General features: G+C 52.8%; 1 protein-coding gene across 10 annotated transcripts in view; it reads right to left on the reverse strand.

Moving 5' to 3' along the window:
- The window catches only part of macf1a (microtubule actin crosslinking factor 1a), a 141,200-nt gene that overhangs the window by 29,829 nt on the left and 95,132 nt on the right, over positions 1-16,239 (reverse strand). For all 10 annotated transcript variants that reach the window (XM_047018610.1, XM_047018609.1, XM_047018617.1 and 7 more), the window contains 7 exons: positions 15,706-15,944; positions 15,419-15,548; positions 14,487-14,686; positions 14,176-14,292; positions 13,656-14,043; positions 12,350-13,344; positions 11,193-11,693 (listed from right to left, as the gene is read on the reverse strand). In XM_047018610.1, coding sequence (XP_046874566.1) covers positions 11,193-11,693; positions 12,350-13,344; positions 13,656-14,043; positions 14,176-14,292; positions 14,487-14,686; positions 15,419-15,548; positions 15,706-15,944 — 2,570 coding nt within the window. The remainder of the gene's footprint in view (positions 1-11,192; positions 11,694-12,349; positions 13,345-13,655; positions 14,044-14,175; positions 14,293-14,486; positions 14,687-15,418; positions 15,549-15,705; positions 15,945-16,239) is intronic.

Below are 16,239 nucleotides of genomic sequence, written 5' to 3' on the forward strand. Positions count from 1 at the left end.
GGGCGGGGTGTGGAAGGAGGGGCGCGTTGTCCTGGTCCAGGAGGGGCGAGTCTCTCTCAGAGTCGGAGGCCTTGGCTGACTCTGCTGGTTCCTCCAGGATCTGGCTGAAGCCCGGTCTGGGAGACGCCCCTGTCCGTCTGTGGGGGTCCTCCCGCCTCCTGTCTGCCTGGCGGCCGGCGCTGGGGCTCTGCTTGGGGGTCCTGGCCGGGTCAGACAGTGGCTGGGGGCCAGGAGCCTGACCAGGGCCAGGGGACGCAGCGGGGGTGGGTGCGTGTTGAGCAGGGGGTGGTTCTTTAAGCTTGTGTTGCTGTTGTTTGTGCTTCTGCAAGAGGGGGTGAAGCTGTTTCTGTTGGGTCAGAGAGAGCTGCTGGAGGGGTGGCAGAGGGCTGACGGAGGGGGTGAGAGAAGGGGAGGAGGAGTAGGGAGGCGTGTGGGGCCCCCCTGTGGAGGAGATGGGAGATGAGGAGTAAGGGGGTAGGGGGGTTGTGGAGGTGGGCGTGCTTGGAGGTAGCAGAGATGGCAGAGGCTGGAGGGAGGACACGGGGATCCCAGCACCAGACAGACGCTTATCCGCCCCAGACCCGTCCGCCGGCGCAAGCTCCAACCTCTCAGCAAACTCGGGGTAGCTGGGGGGCATGAAAGCCTTCCAGGAGCGACGGTTGGGGTTGTCCTTCTTATCGCCGCCCTGGTGGCGCCTTTTAGTCACTGCGGCCACTGAGCCGGACCCAGACGACGACGTCACGGCGGCCAAACCCAAACCCAGCCCTCCCACGGGCGGGGACATGCTCTGGGGGTCGCCGGTGAGCTTCAGGGCATCGAAGATCACCCTCTCGTCCAGCCTCTTCAGCCCGGGGTCGTTGGCGTGGCGGGACACAAACACGGCGCCCAGCTCGGCCCCGATGGTGCCGTTGCTGGACAGTGTGCTCCCCTCCCCCGCCCCCCCCTCCTCCTCCCCCAGACCCCAGGGTGCTGCGTGAGGGCTGGCTGAGCTTGGCCGAGCCCTGGTCGATCTGCTCGTTGATGCGCATGGTGTCGTAGATGGAGCGCTGGGGCACGTAGCAGTCCTCGATGTAGGCCTCGTCCTCGTCGCCTTTCCCCAGGCAGCGGGGGTTCTGCCGCAGGCAGTCCGGCCGGCTGAGGGGCTTCCCCATCCCCCTGGTTCTCCTTCCTTGGGGGGGAGGGGGGCGGGGAGGGTTAAGGGGCCGGGGGGGTACCCCTGATAGTCTGGCTGGCGGTGCTGAGCTTTACACCCCCTGAAGGGGTCAATCACAGGGGCAAGAAGGCCCCTTGGGGCACTTAAATAAGGTCACAACTAACAATGGGGTAAAGGGTCACTGTTCAGGGTGGAATACGTCCGAGTTTGGTTACTCAACAGCATTCACAAGTAGTAATCCTCTTACATTCAAATCTCCATTCGGAAAAGTTTCTACATTCAAACGGGTGCAGAGTCTGGATCATTCCAAGTTGTGCAGGTGTGCACGCGTTGCGCTATGTCACCTCCACGGGACTGCAGTGGCTCCCAGGGCTGCCTGACAGACTGTCCTGCACACAGACACCTCTCTCCTCCTCCACACACATAGCCATCAGCAGAGCTGCGCTGCTGGAAACGTCATCCAGGTGAAGGGAGGGAGGGAGGGATGAAGGGATGGAGACGGTAGGGGTCTGTAGATCCCAGATGTCCAAAGTCCAGGCTGAGGTGACTGGTGTGGAGATAACATCCCTTTGTTCCCTGTTCTGACTGACTAACTCTTCACATACACACACACACACACAAACACACACTATACACACACAAGGCCTTTCCCTCCCTTAGTCCACTCTCCCTTGTCTACTTCCTCTCTCTGCTCTGTGACAAAAAAGAGGAGTTGAGCAACGCAAACAGTAGCCAGAGAAGTGTGTAAAGTCTCCTTTTAAGGGGAGGACAACACACCCCCTCTCTCATATAAAAATGGACCTTGTGTGGGGGGAGAAGGTTGAAAAAAATAGCAGTTTCCAAGGGCTATGAGTCTTTAGTACAGTCTTTGTTTGAGTTTGCTACAGTAAAGATTGAAGGAAAATGTCAGATCCAAGTTTGGTAATCCTTCGAAAACGGAAAAACAATAAAAATTGAAATCTGTGACAAACAAAGTGAGCAGTCCCTCATTCATTCCCCGGTTTGGTTCTATGCGTCTCTTTCATCTCTTTCTTTCTTTCTCTCTCTCTGTCATTTCTATCAGCAGACATGTTTGTTGTCTCTTGGGGGGAGGGTACCTTCTCCATGCCTGGGGGGCGTCTGCACCTCCCCGGTCGACAGCGTCATCATCCTCTGTGTAAGGGAATGTGTTCCATCCTTCACCGCAGCAGTCCGTGTGAGATTCCAAAACCCAAGGAACAAAGAGAAAGATGATCCTGTCTATGTAAGGGAGTCAGTCAGTCAGTGTTTTATTTTTCTCTCTTTCTCTCCGGCGTCCTGTTCATCCAGAGAGCTCCAGGGCAAGGGGGGGGGAGTCCTGGTGAGGGAGAGGCAGGGGAGGGAGTAAAGCCAGAGGGCTTGAGATTGGTCCGGCACGGCAGAGCAGAGCAGGCATGGGAGTGAGTCCAGAGGGCAGAGACCCAGACAGACACACAGACGGAGCCTCAGTCAGAGGATTGCCTTGCAGGCGCTCTCTCTTTCTCTCTCTTCCAGACAACCCCCGGACACACTCCTTCCTTGCTTTCTCTCTTCAGTGCGTTTCCTTTATTCCTGTCCCGGGTCCTTGTTGAAAGTCCGACAAAGAGCCACGCAATCCCAGCTCTTCTTTCTCCTCTTCTCCTTTTCGGTCGTGTGAGCTGCTCCCTCGCGTTCTTTCTCCTTGTCTCTCTCTCTCTCTCCCTCACTCTCTCTCTCTGTCTTTCAGTTCTCAAGCCACTACACAGCTGAAATGGTTTGCAGCTGCTAAAAAAATCTCCCCTCTTCTCCTCTCTCTCCCTTGCTCGCTCGCTCAGTCACCATCTTTTACACACTCCTCCTCCTACTCTCTCTCTCTCTCTCTCTCTCTCTCTCTCTCTCTCTCTCTGTTTTTGTTTGAATCCTGCTCCGTTTGTTCTGTTTCCTGCTCTGGTACTAGAACACAGGAAGTGCTCCAATCATGCCGGTTTCCTCTATGAAAAAAAACACGAGAGAGCGAGAGGGAGAGAAAGGGGAGGGGGGTTGGGGGAGTGAACTAGAGATAGGAGGCAGGGATAGGGAGGAGGGAGGGAGGGATGGAGGGGGCGTGGAGCCAGGGACAGAGAAAGAGACTGGCAGACAGGGGAGGAACAGGGGATTTAGCTTGTTATCAAAAAAAAGCTCTAGATAACCAGGGCAGATTATCCCACACTCTGCAAATCACCTCTCGAAACCCAACAAGCTTGGTAGAAGAGCGGACTGGAGGAGAGGAGAGCGAGGATGAATAAAAAACATGAAATGAGAGGTGAGGTTTTTCACTGGGCTGTTATGAGTTTCTCACTGTCTGATGAGTGACAGGGAGAGAGAGAAAGAGAGAGAGAAGGAGAGAGAGGAGTGACTGCAACATTCATCACTTCTTTGTAATCCAGGTTTGAATCACCAGAATCCAACACCCCCTCGCTCTCCTAAAGGCCTCCCTTGCTCGCTCGCTCTCCCCCTCTTTCTTTCTTTCTCTCCCAGCACAAAAACCACTGTCCACAGAGAGAGGCAAAGGATACAGGAGGAGTAGAGAGACGGAAAAAGAGAAAGAATGAAAGAAAAGAAAGAGGGTGGGAGAGAGGGAGGGAGGAGAATGATTTGAGGGAGTCAGCTAGCCAGCAAAGACAAAAAAACTCTTATCAATAACGGCTTGTCTTTTTCCAAAACAAACATTGTTCACTCTTTCTCGCTCTCTCACATATTTCTCCCCCGCTCCATACAAGTACATCCTTCCCTCTTTCTATCTATGTCTTTCTTCCCAGGTTACCAGGCAGTATTGCAGATAGGGGTTTGATGCCTGTGTAGAACGACGGCAAAAGACAGCTCGCGAGAGAAAGAAGTGGGTGATATTCACAGCAGGCTTCACATGTGCATTCCCCTCGGCTGCCCCAGTGAAACCCAATACAGCTGCCTCAGTGGTGTGCGTGTGTATAAAGGAGAGGTTAACTGTGTGTGTGTGTTTTTGTCTGTGTGTGTGTGTGTGTGTGTAAGAGGGGGTGACTGCGAGTGTGTAAGAGGGGGTGACTATGTGTGTGTGTGGGTTGGTTATGCAGAGAGGCCCTAAGGAGGCCTCCCAGACAAATGAATAGCCAGCCAGCCTGATGAATCCAGCAAGCATGACACCCTGGCTCACAGACAGTTAAGGCAGACACCAGCTCACTAGCTAGTTCATCCCCCTTCTTTCTTACACTCCCTCAAGAAGTGTAAGAAACCCTCAGTGCTACTGTGGCTGTGCATCCGTCTGTCTTCTGGTTCTCTCACTTCTTCACCTCCACCACGTGCAGCTCGCCTCTTCTTCTTTGTTCCATTTCTCAGCTGCTCTGATGTTTGTTTGAAGACCTCTGGCAGAGGAACACATGCCTGCGCTCTCTGTCTCATTTGACTTCTCTCTCACACTCACTCCAAAACACTCTGCTGCTCTTTAGCCCAGACACACACACACATATTCTCTCTCTCTCCCTCCCTCCCTCCTTCCCCTTCTCTCTGTCTTTTCCCCTCCTCTAACTGTTGCTGTGGGGCGCCCGTGCCCTGCATGTCAAACATGCTAAATACTCTACTCTTTCTTTTTAACTGCCCCTCCCTCAGCCCCACCCCCTCCCCTCTCTCCCTCCCCTCTCTACCTCCCTCTCTCCCCCCCGCTCCCTCTCTCTCTCTGTCAGTTGCGCTGCAGCTGTCAGTGCGGCGTCCAAGGCAAACGTCTTTATGGAGACAAAAGGGGTTTGTCAGTTAACCAAACCCCCGACAAACCCCCCCACCCCTACACACACACACACACACACACACACAGTCACTAACGCTCCATGACCCACATCTAACCGCCAATTCACACACATATACACAGTCATACGTACACACACACACACCACACCAAATGCTCACATGTGGGCCAGCCACCAGGAGAGATGGAAAGAATAAAAGGATAAGGAGAGGAGAGGAGAGGGGGAGGGAGGGAGCTCATGGGACGGATAAAACGAGCATGTCTATGTAACATACCAATCACCAACCCCCCTTCCCTCTGGTTCTGTCCTGTCCCTGGTCTCCTGCAGTCTGTCTGCCCCCCCCCCCCCCCCACTCCAATTTTCATTCATTCGTCCTTTTAGCTGGTTGTCATGGCTGCTTACAGAGTCACTGCCTCCCTCCCTCCCTCCCTCCCTCCCAGGTATGTCATCCTTTATTAGGTTTCAGCCTCAGCTAAGAGGTCATGCTCTCTGAGGGAAAATGTCAGACTGGAACCGCAGGGAAAGTCAAAATAAAGGGTGGTTAAGTGGCTGTGTGGTTGGCTTCACACACAACACACACACACAGGTGGAGGGCACTCTTTATTGACTTTGCTGGGTCGCTTGTTTGCTCATGAGAGAACACCTGTTGAAATGAAAGTGTTCTCTTATCCACCCTTCCCTCCCTCCCTTTCTCTGGGCTAGAGCGTACGCATACTCCGTCTTTCCCAACATCCATCCTATAATGCCAACGCTCTCTCCCTCCATCCCCCTTCCTCTCCTCTATGTCCAGGCAGTACATCCTTCCCTTCTCTCACTCTCTCTTCACCTCTCTCAACCTTGCTTTCCCTACCTCCCCCTCTCTTTTTCCAGTCTCAGCCGTAGAGATGATTAACCAGCATGCTTCACCTGAGAAGCTCAATGCCTCCACTGTTCTCTTAGCCGCCCCCCCCCCCAGCCCCCCCGCGACACAAAGCAGCATGGAACCATACCAGGAACAGCCACTGTGCTGCCTCAATACTGCCGTCTGACTGGAGACACTATCTGCCAATCAAACAATTCTCTAATAACATTGGTCATCCTGCCGGTCAATCAAATCTAAACTCCAGAGTGGCTTTTTCCTGCATGATAGATGTGCTATCATGCTAGAGTGTACATTTCCTATTTATTACCTAGATATTTGTTTGGGGGCTTCAAAACACAACCACAGGTGGCCACACAAACACACATGCTTCCTCGTAGCCTGGCCAGCACCTGCATCAGTCTGATATCCTCCTGAGGAGTGACAGTGTCAGCCTATGACCTTACGGTGCACTAACCCCCCCCCACCCCCCCTACACCCTCCCTCCCCCCTTCCCCCCAACAGCACAGAGAGTTAGCCCCTTGTGTCATGGCCATCTCCCAGCCTCGTCCCTCAGGAAACACCACTGCACCTCTGCATGGTTATTTATATACGTCGTTATCTGAACCATTATGCTGGCGGCGCTGCTGATGTGAAAGGGGAGTATTTATTTGGGTTGGTCTGAAAACAGAGGTATGTGATGATGAGAGAGAGAAAGAGTGTGACACACAGAGAGAGGCCTGTCCTGACATGCTAGTTTAATTCCTAACAGCTGAAACAATACTGGACTCTGAGAGTAGAGAGAGCAACACACACACACACACACACACAGGCCAGATCTCTTGGGCTACAGGAAAGGAGGGTCAGAGGAGTCAGAGCTCTCGTATGATTAGAGAAACTGTGTTAGTCTGATCCAATCATGTACTCAGGCGGAACACAAACACAGAAGATGAGACGTCAGGAGGAGAGATCAGGGGAAGAGACCGGGGAGGAGAGACCAGGGGAAGAGACCGGGGAGGAGACATGACAGGAAGACGGCCGAGGAGGAGGGAGCTCAGAGTGAAGCGTCTAGGGACTGGACAGGGAAGCGGACTGGACCACGTGTGACAGATCGTCGAGGCAACCACCGCAGCTACAGGAGATGCAGGGCTTGATGTATTACCAAATGACATCATCGAGGTTAGAGTCATAATAACTGTCTCCAACAGACCTCACACCCTGACACGAATACTCCACACCAATGTTGTGTGTGTTGGGGTGGTGGCTGGGGGGGGGTGAGGACAGGGGTAGACGTGAGGCTATGATTTACAGGTGGCATTCCCTTTTCCCCCCTCCACCCCCCTGCCTACTAAGCTACCCTGCCCAGGTCAGCCCTGGAATGCCCATATGGAGTGGGGGAGGGGGGGCTCCTGTACCCCACACGCTGCAGTATGTCAGCTGCTCTGGGCCTAAGGGGGATACCAATGCCACACCTTGGTTAGTGTGTGTGGGTGGGTGTGTGTGTGTGTACACTACTGTATGAGTGTGTGGAGGGTGGGAGACAGCTGAGATTCCGGTCGCACCCCCGAAAAAGTCTGGAATTAGAAACATCCTCCCATGTAGGCTCTGTCCGGACACACACACACACACACACACACACGCCTGGACAATCCTTACGGCACATCTAAGTACATACATATATTCCACAAGCGCACATGTGTAGTTCTTGAAATAACTCACATGACAAACAACCCAACTTGGTCCAATGCAAGTACGCACACACACACACACAAAACACATTTTACATGCCAATTCAAATATCCTTTTTCTCCATCTTTCCTTTCCTTCTTCCTCTTCTCCATTCTTTCCCTCCCTCCCTCTCTTTGTAACTTAATGCAATCTGTTATAGAGTTCAGTCAATCGACAGATTCATGTGAAAATATCCCCTTCTACCCACCACTCACACCCAGACACACACTTGCTTGAAACTCAGAGGCATGACATCATGGCTGGGGGACCTGGGGGAACGAGGTCTGGAATGAGGGGGGGGGGGGGGGGGGGGGGCAGGGGGGAGGTGTGGGGAAAGGAGAGGGGGAAGGGTGCCCCAGTCTGTTTTCAGGGCAGACAGACATGTTTAGGTTTAAAATGACCCGACTTGGATCCATTACAGGGGAAGGGGGGAGAGGGGGAATGGGAGAGAGTGGGCTCCCTGGGCCGAAAGAGGAAATGGATCTCTCTCTGTCTCTCCCTCTCTCTCTCTGTCTGTCTGTCTGTCTGTCTGTCTGTCTGTCTGTCTGTCTGTCTGTCTGTCTGTCTCACTGCCTGTCTGTCTGTCTCTCTCTCTCTCACTTTCCCATTCCTCAGGCTCCTATAAATACCCAGTCTGCACCCAGTCTCAGTCTCTCTCTCTCAGTCTCTCTCTCTCAGTCTCTCTCAGTCTCTCCACGCTTCACATAGTGCAGAGCGTGGATGGACTTTAACAAAGTCTCATTCTTCACTGTACCACAACTACTACTGCAACCCCCTCCCTGTTTCCTCATCTCTCTCACACACACTCAGACACATTCTATTAAACGGTATCCCCTCTCTCCTTCCTCTCTCTCTCTCTCTCTGTACCTCTCACACTAGTACATCTGAAATCATTCATTCATTTACCTAGATGCTTTTATCCAAAGCAAACTACAAATAGTTGCCAAAATAAAGTGACGTAGATTGAGGATCAGAAGTGCATAGTTAGTCAAGGAACAGTCTGTGTTTGACAGCGACAATGCAAAGTCTAGTCAGAGCTAGTCACTGCTCTGCAGCTCTTGTTCCCTCTCTCCTTTTGTTCCCTCTCTCTAAACCACTTCATCTCATCTGTCTGTTTTTTTCTTCTGCAACACATCCATCCAGCTTGGTCCCATTAAGAGTAAGACATGGGGGACAGAGAGAATATGAGAGGGAAAGGGTGAGAGAGAGAGAGAGAGACAGAGAGAATATGAGAGGGAAAGGGTGAGAGAGAGAGAGACAGAGAGAATATGAGAGGGAAAGGGTGAGAGAGAGAGAGAGAGAGAGACAGAGAGAATATGAGAGGGAAAGGGTGAGAGAGAGAGAGAGAGAGAGAGACAGAGAGAATATGAGAGGGAAAGGGTGAGAGAGAGAGAGAGAGAGAGAGAGAGAGAGAGAGAGAGAGAGAGAGAGAGAGAGAGAGAGAGAGAGAGAGACAGAGAGAATATGAGAGGGAAAGGGTGAGAGAGAGAGAGAGAGAGAGAGAGAGAGAGAGAGAGGGCTGCAGAAGGGGTGGACAGAGCAGAAACGACGAGTCACAATACATTTGGAGGGAGCACAAGACAGCCCAGGGAGTCAGAGAGGGGGAGAGGGCGAAGAATGAAAGAAGAAAGGAATAGGAAGAAAGGAAGTTAAAGGAAGGGGGAGAAACCCTTTCATCCTCCCACATAAATAAACGGGTGGAAACCATTTATCATTTCTGTCCAAGGAGAACATTACTATTCAAACACACACATACATCCAATCAATATGACTGTATATTCCCAAAAACATATTAAACCAATTAAACCAAAAAAACACCCAATTCTTCGCCAATTTATAATTTTTTGAATTCTTACTTTATGACTAATGCATACTTGCATGTTGGAAAGTGCCTGACTCAATAAGGAGGGAACTTAAAAAGTTTCCCACTGACCTCCTCGGAAGTGGACAGGATATGACATAAAGCACATGACATGGCTTGTCGTTAATTAGCTCAAACTGACAGAAGAGGCTGTGTTTGAGACATAAGACTGTGGATAGGATATAAAGGGAGGCTGGAACATAATAGAGATGCCATGTCAGCAAAACATTGCATTCTTGTGGCCAACTCCTATGGACTCAACCACGGTTAATTGAATTTCCTACAGGGATCATATGTGTGACAGCATGTGTTGCAAGCTTGCTAGAGTCGACTAGACATGGCCGGTTTAAGGGAAGGATAGCTCTAAGACTCCAAAACGATTAGTGTGATTTGTTCCCGTGTTCTAGTTTTAGCTCGATGTCCATCACCATGGTGATGACTCGAATGAGTTCCAAGCGCCGGGAGCTGGCGTCTGAGCAGTACGGGGTGGGAGGAGCCGTTAGGTGGAGAACGCTGAGGTAACGTTGTGGTGACACTGAGCTAACGTAGCGGGAACATTGAAGAGAGGTCAGACAGGGAGTGATTCAGTACAGGGATCTGGGCCAGAGCAGCTTGTAGAGAGAAGACTGGGGCTGAGCTCTCCTTCCAGACTCCTGAACAACGTCTTTCTGCCTGCAGTGGACAAAAGTCCCCAGACGACACACACATGATCTTCAGGGACTAGGACAGGATACATCATCCCCAGGTCTATAAATACTGCTGGGAGACAGAGAGGAGGGGGTGGAAGGAGGAGGAGGAGGCCGACAAGAGGATGAAGAAAGAGAGGGAGAAAGAGGGATGGACAGAGAGTAAAGTAGGAGCCGTGCGGGGGAGGAAGGAGGGACATACAGTAGAGGATAGGGGGAGGAGGTATTGCGGGAGAAGGGGCATTGTGAAGGGGAGGGGGGGTCACCAATCATAACAACAAACTCTGCACCGCCAGCACTGGGGTGGGGTCACAGAACGAACAAGCCAGCACTGCAACATCCAGCCCTCTTGGCGAGGAGGCGAGCAGGAAAGAAGCGAGAGGGAGAAACTGGATTAAAGCCATTCAGGGACCACAATATATCATTACTCCCTCGATTGAATCACAGAGGCTGGAGGCAGAGCAGAAGGCTTCTGTCCCAGCTGTGTCTGGAAGAGACAGAGAGATGTTCAAGATGACAAGTGCCAGGATTGACCCGTTCTTCCGCAACTCTGGTTTCAGCCATAAGAGACGTGTGTGTAGTCATGTGGAGACCCTGACGGTGTCCTTATGGAGCTGCGATGGACCATGGCTCATCAGGACACTTCATAGATGGATGAAAAGCAGCTGCACACCAATACAGCTGCAAATAAGCAGCGTGACGACCATTTAGATCCACAAGCTGCATGTCAGCCAGAAGTATGCATTAACACACACACACACACACACACACACACACACACTGTAGCTCACAGCAAATAACCCAATGTATCTCCACACCAACAAAAACACTAGCCCATTGATTACACAGAGGCCCAACTATCTCTCACAAACATCCATGCACACACACAGACACAAGAAACATTTCCAGTGAACAATCCCTCATCCTTCAACCTCGTCACATGGTTCATCCCCAAAACAACCGTGTCCTCAACACACAGGCAGTGAATGAGACTTCCACACCCTAAATATCCAGTGACAACATCTAAACACCCTGCCACATTTGACACACTCTGTCACAAACAGCCACAACATGAACAGCCACATACAACCACAACAAAAGATCACTAAAACATGTATCCATATATCTAATATGCACCCATCCAACCATTCATCCATCCATCCACCCATCGATCCATCCATCCATCCGTTCCTACCTTAAACTCTTGCAGCTGTTGTTTAATGGTGTCCACCTCCGTCCCGACCACGCCCTGGGCCTCCAGCCCCTCCTCCGCCCTTCCCAGCAGCCCTTGGAGCTCCGCCACCAGCCCGTAGAACTCACGCACTTTCTGGGCGGCGTCCTCGATCTGCGTCAGCCTGGCTCCGCCCCTCTCCGACAGCTTGCCCGCCTGACGACTCAGGGCCTCCGTCTCCCTCCTGAGGGCCAGGAGGTCGGGGGAGGAGCCTTCGCGGCGCAGCATGGCGGTGCAGTCGCCCCCGTGACCTTCCAGCTCGCTGCGGAGTTCCGCCAGGCGGGACAGGAAGCCCCGGAGGGCCTCGGCCTGGGAGGCGAGCGAGTCGGGGTCCCGCCCCACCGGGCTCAGGCTGTCCAGCTCGTCGTCCAAATCGGCCAATCGGGAGAAGACATCCCGGACATGTGATTGGACCTCACCCACGCCCTGGAGGCGGGACTCCAGAGTGGAGCAGCACTGTTCGATCTGAGGGATAGGGGAGGCGGAATTAAAGTGACTTCTAAATTTGATTAAAAGCAGTATTAAAAAAATTGCGTATATAACGGGAGTGGACATAAAATAAGTGTATAGCTGATGGAGGAAAAATGTGCTCAAACTGTAAAAAAAATCATACATTCCAGCAGAAAGCACCATAAGTGCTGAGTCAGGTAGGAACTTTTATGACGATACTTTGCTCAGAAATACAAAAAAATGGAAATCGATGGATAACAGGATGCAATGGTGACGCAAAGATACAGTAGGATATAGATTTTGTATATTGTATCAGTAACCTTACAAGCCAGATTTGGGAACTGTGTAGAGGAAAGCTGCATACAGAGTCTTGAGTCAATGTTTACGCTATAAACAATGATTAAATGGTTGGAATTGTTTCGATCTCCATAATGACCATATATGAGCAGAGTAACTCAAATATCTCAGCTAACCTGTCAGCTCAAACAGGTCCTGTTCTCTCTCAGCTCATACACACACACACACACACACTCTCTCTCTCTCTCTCTCTCTCTCTCTCTCTCTCTCTCTCTCTCTCTCTCTCTGTCTCTCTCTCTCTCTGACACCCTCTCGAACAATGACTGGTGATATATTTAGCTCCCTCTTTGTCCCTATCACCCCTTCCCTCTCACCTTCTCAGTGACATCTCCATATTCTCTCTCTGTTTGATTGGCCTGTTGCTCCAGTTTCTGTCCCCCCTCCGCGCTGCCCCCTGGTGTCTGGGGTGCGTCCTGCACCAGGCCCCGGGACAGGTCTCTGAGGTAAACCACCTGTGGTTGGAGGGATCGTAGCGCCTCCTGCTGGTTCCTCAACCTCTCCAGACTCTTATTGCTGCAGGCCTGAGGGCCCAACGCCTCCTGGACCTCAATTTGATGCCTGGCCGCTTCCAGCCTCCTCTCCACGGCCTGACGCCCGTCCTCAAACTCCTTCAGTCGGCTGGCTAGTTCCTCCAGCTGGGTGGAGCGCGCCTGGAGGCCCTCGACCAGCCTGTCCACGCTGCGGTTCAGCTGGGCCTTCTCGTCCCTCACCTCCTCCTCCCCGACCCGGCACTGCTCCAGGAGCTGGTCGGCCGCAGTGTTCAGGGCCTCCAGGAGAGGCCTGCGGCGCTCCAGGTCCAGGCCCAGCTGCTTGGTTCTCTGTAGGGCCTCGTCCAGGGCGGCGGGGTTCAGCGAGGGCCGGATCTCCGCCTCCCGGGTCTGGCACTCGGCCACCCAGGGCCCCAGCTCGGCCCGATGCTGCTGGTACGTCTCGGCCTTGCCCAGGGTGGATTTGAGGCGGTTGTGGTGGTCGGTGATGCGCTGGTTGAGCCCCTCCCAGTCCTGGCGCAGGGTGAAGAGGCGGGACTGTAAGGCCGACCGCTCCTCACCTCCAGCTGGGAGAGAGGCGAGCAGGGAGGCCCCTTCGGCCTGGATGAGCTCGTAGGGGCCTCGCTGGCTGGCCACCCCACGCTGGAGCTCCTCTGTCTGGGCTAGCAGGGCGCTGAGGGCCCCTGGCTGGCAGGGGAGGGAGTCGGAGGAGGAGTCTCGCTGGTCACACTGGTTGTCCAGCCAACTGCGAACCTCCTCAAACATCTGCTGGAACTGCTGGGTGCTAGAGAGAGCGGCTTGGAGCTGGGAAAGACCGTCCGCTACGGAGGAGAGGAACGAGGGAGAGAACAGAAAGAGAGAAGGGGGAGAGACAGTTAAACATGGCTATGGCTACCGAGTATAAGAATACATACACTTCCAAAAATACAACATCAATATTGAAAGTGTAGAGGACCGCAAGGTACAACAGAATGCCACCCCCCCCCCCCCCACCCCCCCCGTTAACTTAATATATTACTTCCACGAGACTCCATTTCATAACTCCCTTAATTTAGTTAGTGGTTGATGACGAAGCTAACAGAAGCCTGACTCCTGGAACTTGAATTTTGACCGTCCCCTGGGCTCCACTCACCAGCTCTCTCCTCCAGGCTCCGCAGGGGCCCGCTCACACTCTCCAGCCTCTTGCTAAGCTCCTCCCTCAGGTAGGGCTCAGCCACGATGGCGCTCAGCTCGCCACACAACCGCTGGGCCTCCCCCAGCTCCGCCCGCCGGCGCTCCAGCTCCGAGCGGATCTCGCCCGTCTCCTGCAGGCGCTGCTTGAGGGCCTCGGGCTGGGCACTCAGGGAGGCCTGTGCATCCAGGCGCTCGCCTAGCTGGGTCAGGCTGGAGGAGAGGTCCCGGAGCAGGGTCTGGTAGCTCTCGCTGGTCCCCTGGGCTTGGTCGATGTGCTGGGAGCGCTGGGCCAGGCGAGACATCAGGCCCTCCCACTGCTGGGAGATGGAGCCCAGCTCTGAGTGCACCTGAGGACAGAGCAGAGCGGGAGGGGGCACTCTTATGCACTCTTTGAATAATACTCCATTTTCTAATCGCTCTGCATGCTTTATAGCATTCATGTAGGTTATCAGGCTGTCCACATCAATCCTTCAGCCCACCTCCTCCAGGTCCTTGGGGTCCTGTTGGCCGTCTCCTGACGGGGAGAGGATGCCCTCAGCAGCCTGGGTGAGCTGCTGGAACTGGGGCGCCCGTGTCTCAAACTCCCGTAGCATGAACTGGGGAGGACCATGGAGAAACCAGAGGAGGACAGTAAGGTGGTGAGTACACTGCAAACGATAGACTCCACAGTACAGTCAATGTGAGGCTAGCTCATTTTATACGGCTTCTACTGGTTTATCATGTTACTGTTCCAAGTAAATGGTCAAACATAAACATAAATGTACCAGCCTGGTGTGTGTGTGTACTCTACCTGCACTTGTTGTTTCTGTGTGTTAAGCATGTTGGGGTCGATACTCAAGGGTCCCAGCACACTCATCATAAGCTCCTTTTCTCTCAGCCACGGACCCAGCTGACTGGCTGCAGTGGCAAAGCTACCCAGCCTATCAGCACAGGTCTCCAGTTCAGTCTGTCGCTGGGCTGCCGTCTGATTGGCCTTCTCCCAGCGTGCGTCTAACAAAACAATCAATCAAATCCAGGTTGAGAAATCAATGCACTCCAGCTATTCTAATCAAGCTCAGACAGTGCAAATGTGAGTGGAATGTATAATTACATTTTCTAACTTGAACCACTTGCACTCAGTTATTGGGAACACTTTGAAGACCTAAAGGCAGCCATTTTGCGTCTCTGTCTTCAGTCTCTCCATGACTCATGCTGGGTGCCTTGACTCATGCTGTAAAGCTGTGTGTGTCTGAGTGTACTCACTGTGGGGGTAAATGTTCTTCTTCTAAAGACCCAACCTTTATACACTGCACTACGGTAAAAATATCAACATTAAGAACAAAGACGAATGTATTTTGCAGGAACACCTCCCACTCTCTCTCTACCTAGCATCGATCTCAAACCGACCTCCTTCGTTCTTTCTTTCTCTCCCTCCTTCCCCGTCTCTCTTTTCATCCATCGAACCACCTATTCAGTTCGGTGACCCCCAACTGTGCTCCCTCCAATTACTTCCAGCACCCACACTCACAGTCCTCACAGCACATCCTGCTCTGATACAATGACAAACTACTGCACATGGGAATTGCAGTTCTTTCGGGATAAGTGAGCGTGTCCTAAACCAGCCCATTCGATTAAGCTGCTAAGCAAATCGTAGTTCTAACAGGTGAATATTCATCCCAAATGCCACAGGAAGTGTGTCTGATGTTACAGACGTGCATGGAAGCAGTCGTTTGTTTCCGCTACCTATATCCTGCAGTTGCTGCCTCCACTTGTCGGCCTCAGGGGAATCAGGGTTCTCAGAGATCAACTTCCTCAGGGTGCCCTTCAACTCCTCCACCTTCACAGCATGCTCAGTCAGCTCCGTCAGCAACGCCTGAGAGACAACAGAAGAAGAAAAACGACAATCATGTTATAGTGAAGTCATCCCGGGCACAGCTTTCAGGTCTATATGTTCCCAATATAATTAAGTGTGACACAGGTTACTAGCCTCAAACCCCCCCCATCTCCATAGACATGGACTCTTCCATCACCTTGTTCTCCTGGGCCTGGGCTCGTACCACCTCAGGCTTTGAGGGGGAGGCGGTCTGTCCCAAGGCCAGGCTGTGCTCCCTTTCCCCTAGCCAGTGGCTGAGCTGCTCCGCCCCCTGCCGGGCCTTCTGCCTCTGCTCCAGGGACGCCTCCTGGCGGCCACGCCTCTCCCTCAGCTCCCCGCCCAGATCCTCGTAGCGTCCATTCACCTCCGCCACCGCCACCTGCAGCTCTGTCATGTCTGGGTGGGGTGAGAGGAAAAAGGTAGAGTTGTCATCGCCATTGAGATGACAGAACTTAGTGGATGAACTCAAGGGTGTTTCCCTGAAAGCTGCTAGCGCCGGTTCAGGTGCGGAGGACTAACATGGAAGCAGAGACTACGAGAAGCGTCTGACCCACACAGCACAGCACAGATATAGCAACAGGCGGCAACGAGCTGTCAAGCAGTGCTTGCTCTTTAGAGCGTGTGAGTGGGAATGTTACAGCCAACATGATTGAGAAAGCAGAAGGTTTCCGTAATGCTGTCCATGTTAAGC

The sequence above is a fragment of the Hypomesus transpacificus genome, chromosome 4 (genome assembly GCF_021917145.1).
Source record: "Hypomesus transpacificus isolate Combined female chromosome 4, fHypTra1, whole genome shotgun sequence".
Lineage (NCBI taxonomy): Eukaryota > Metazoa > Chordata > Actinopteri > Osmeriformes > Osmeridae > Hypomesus > Hypomesus transpacificus.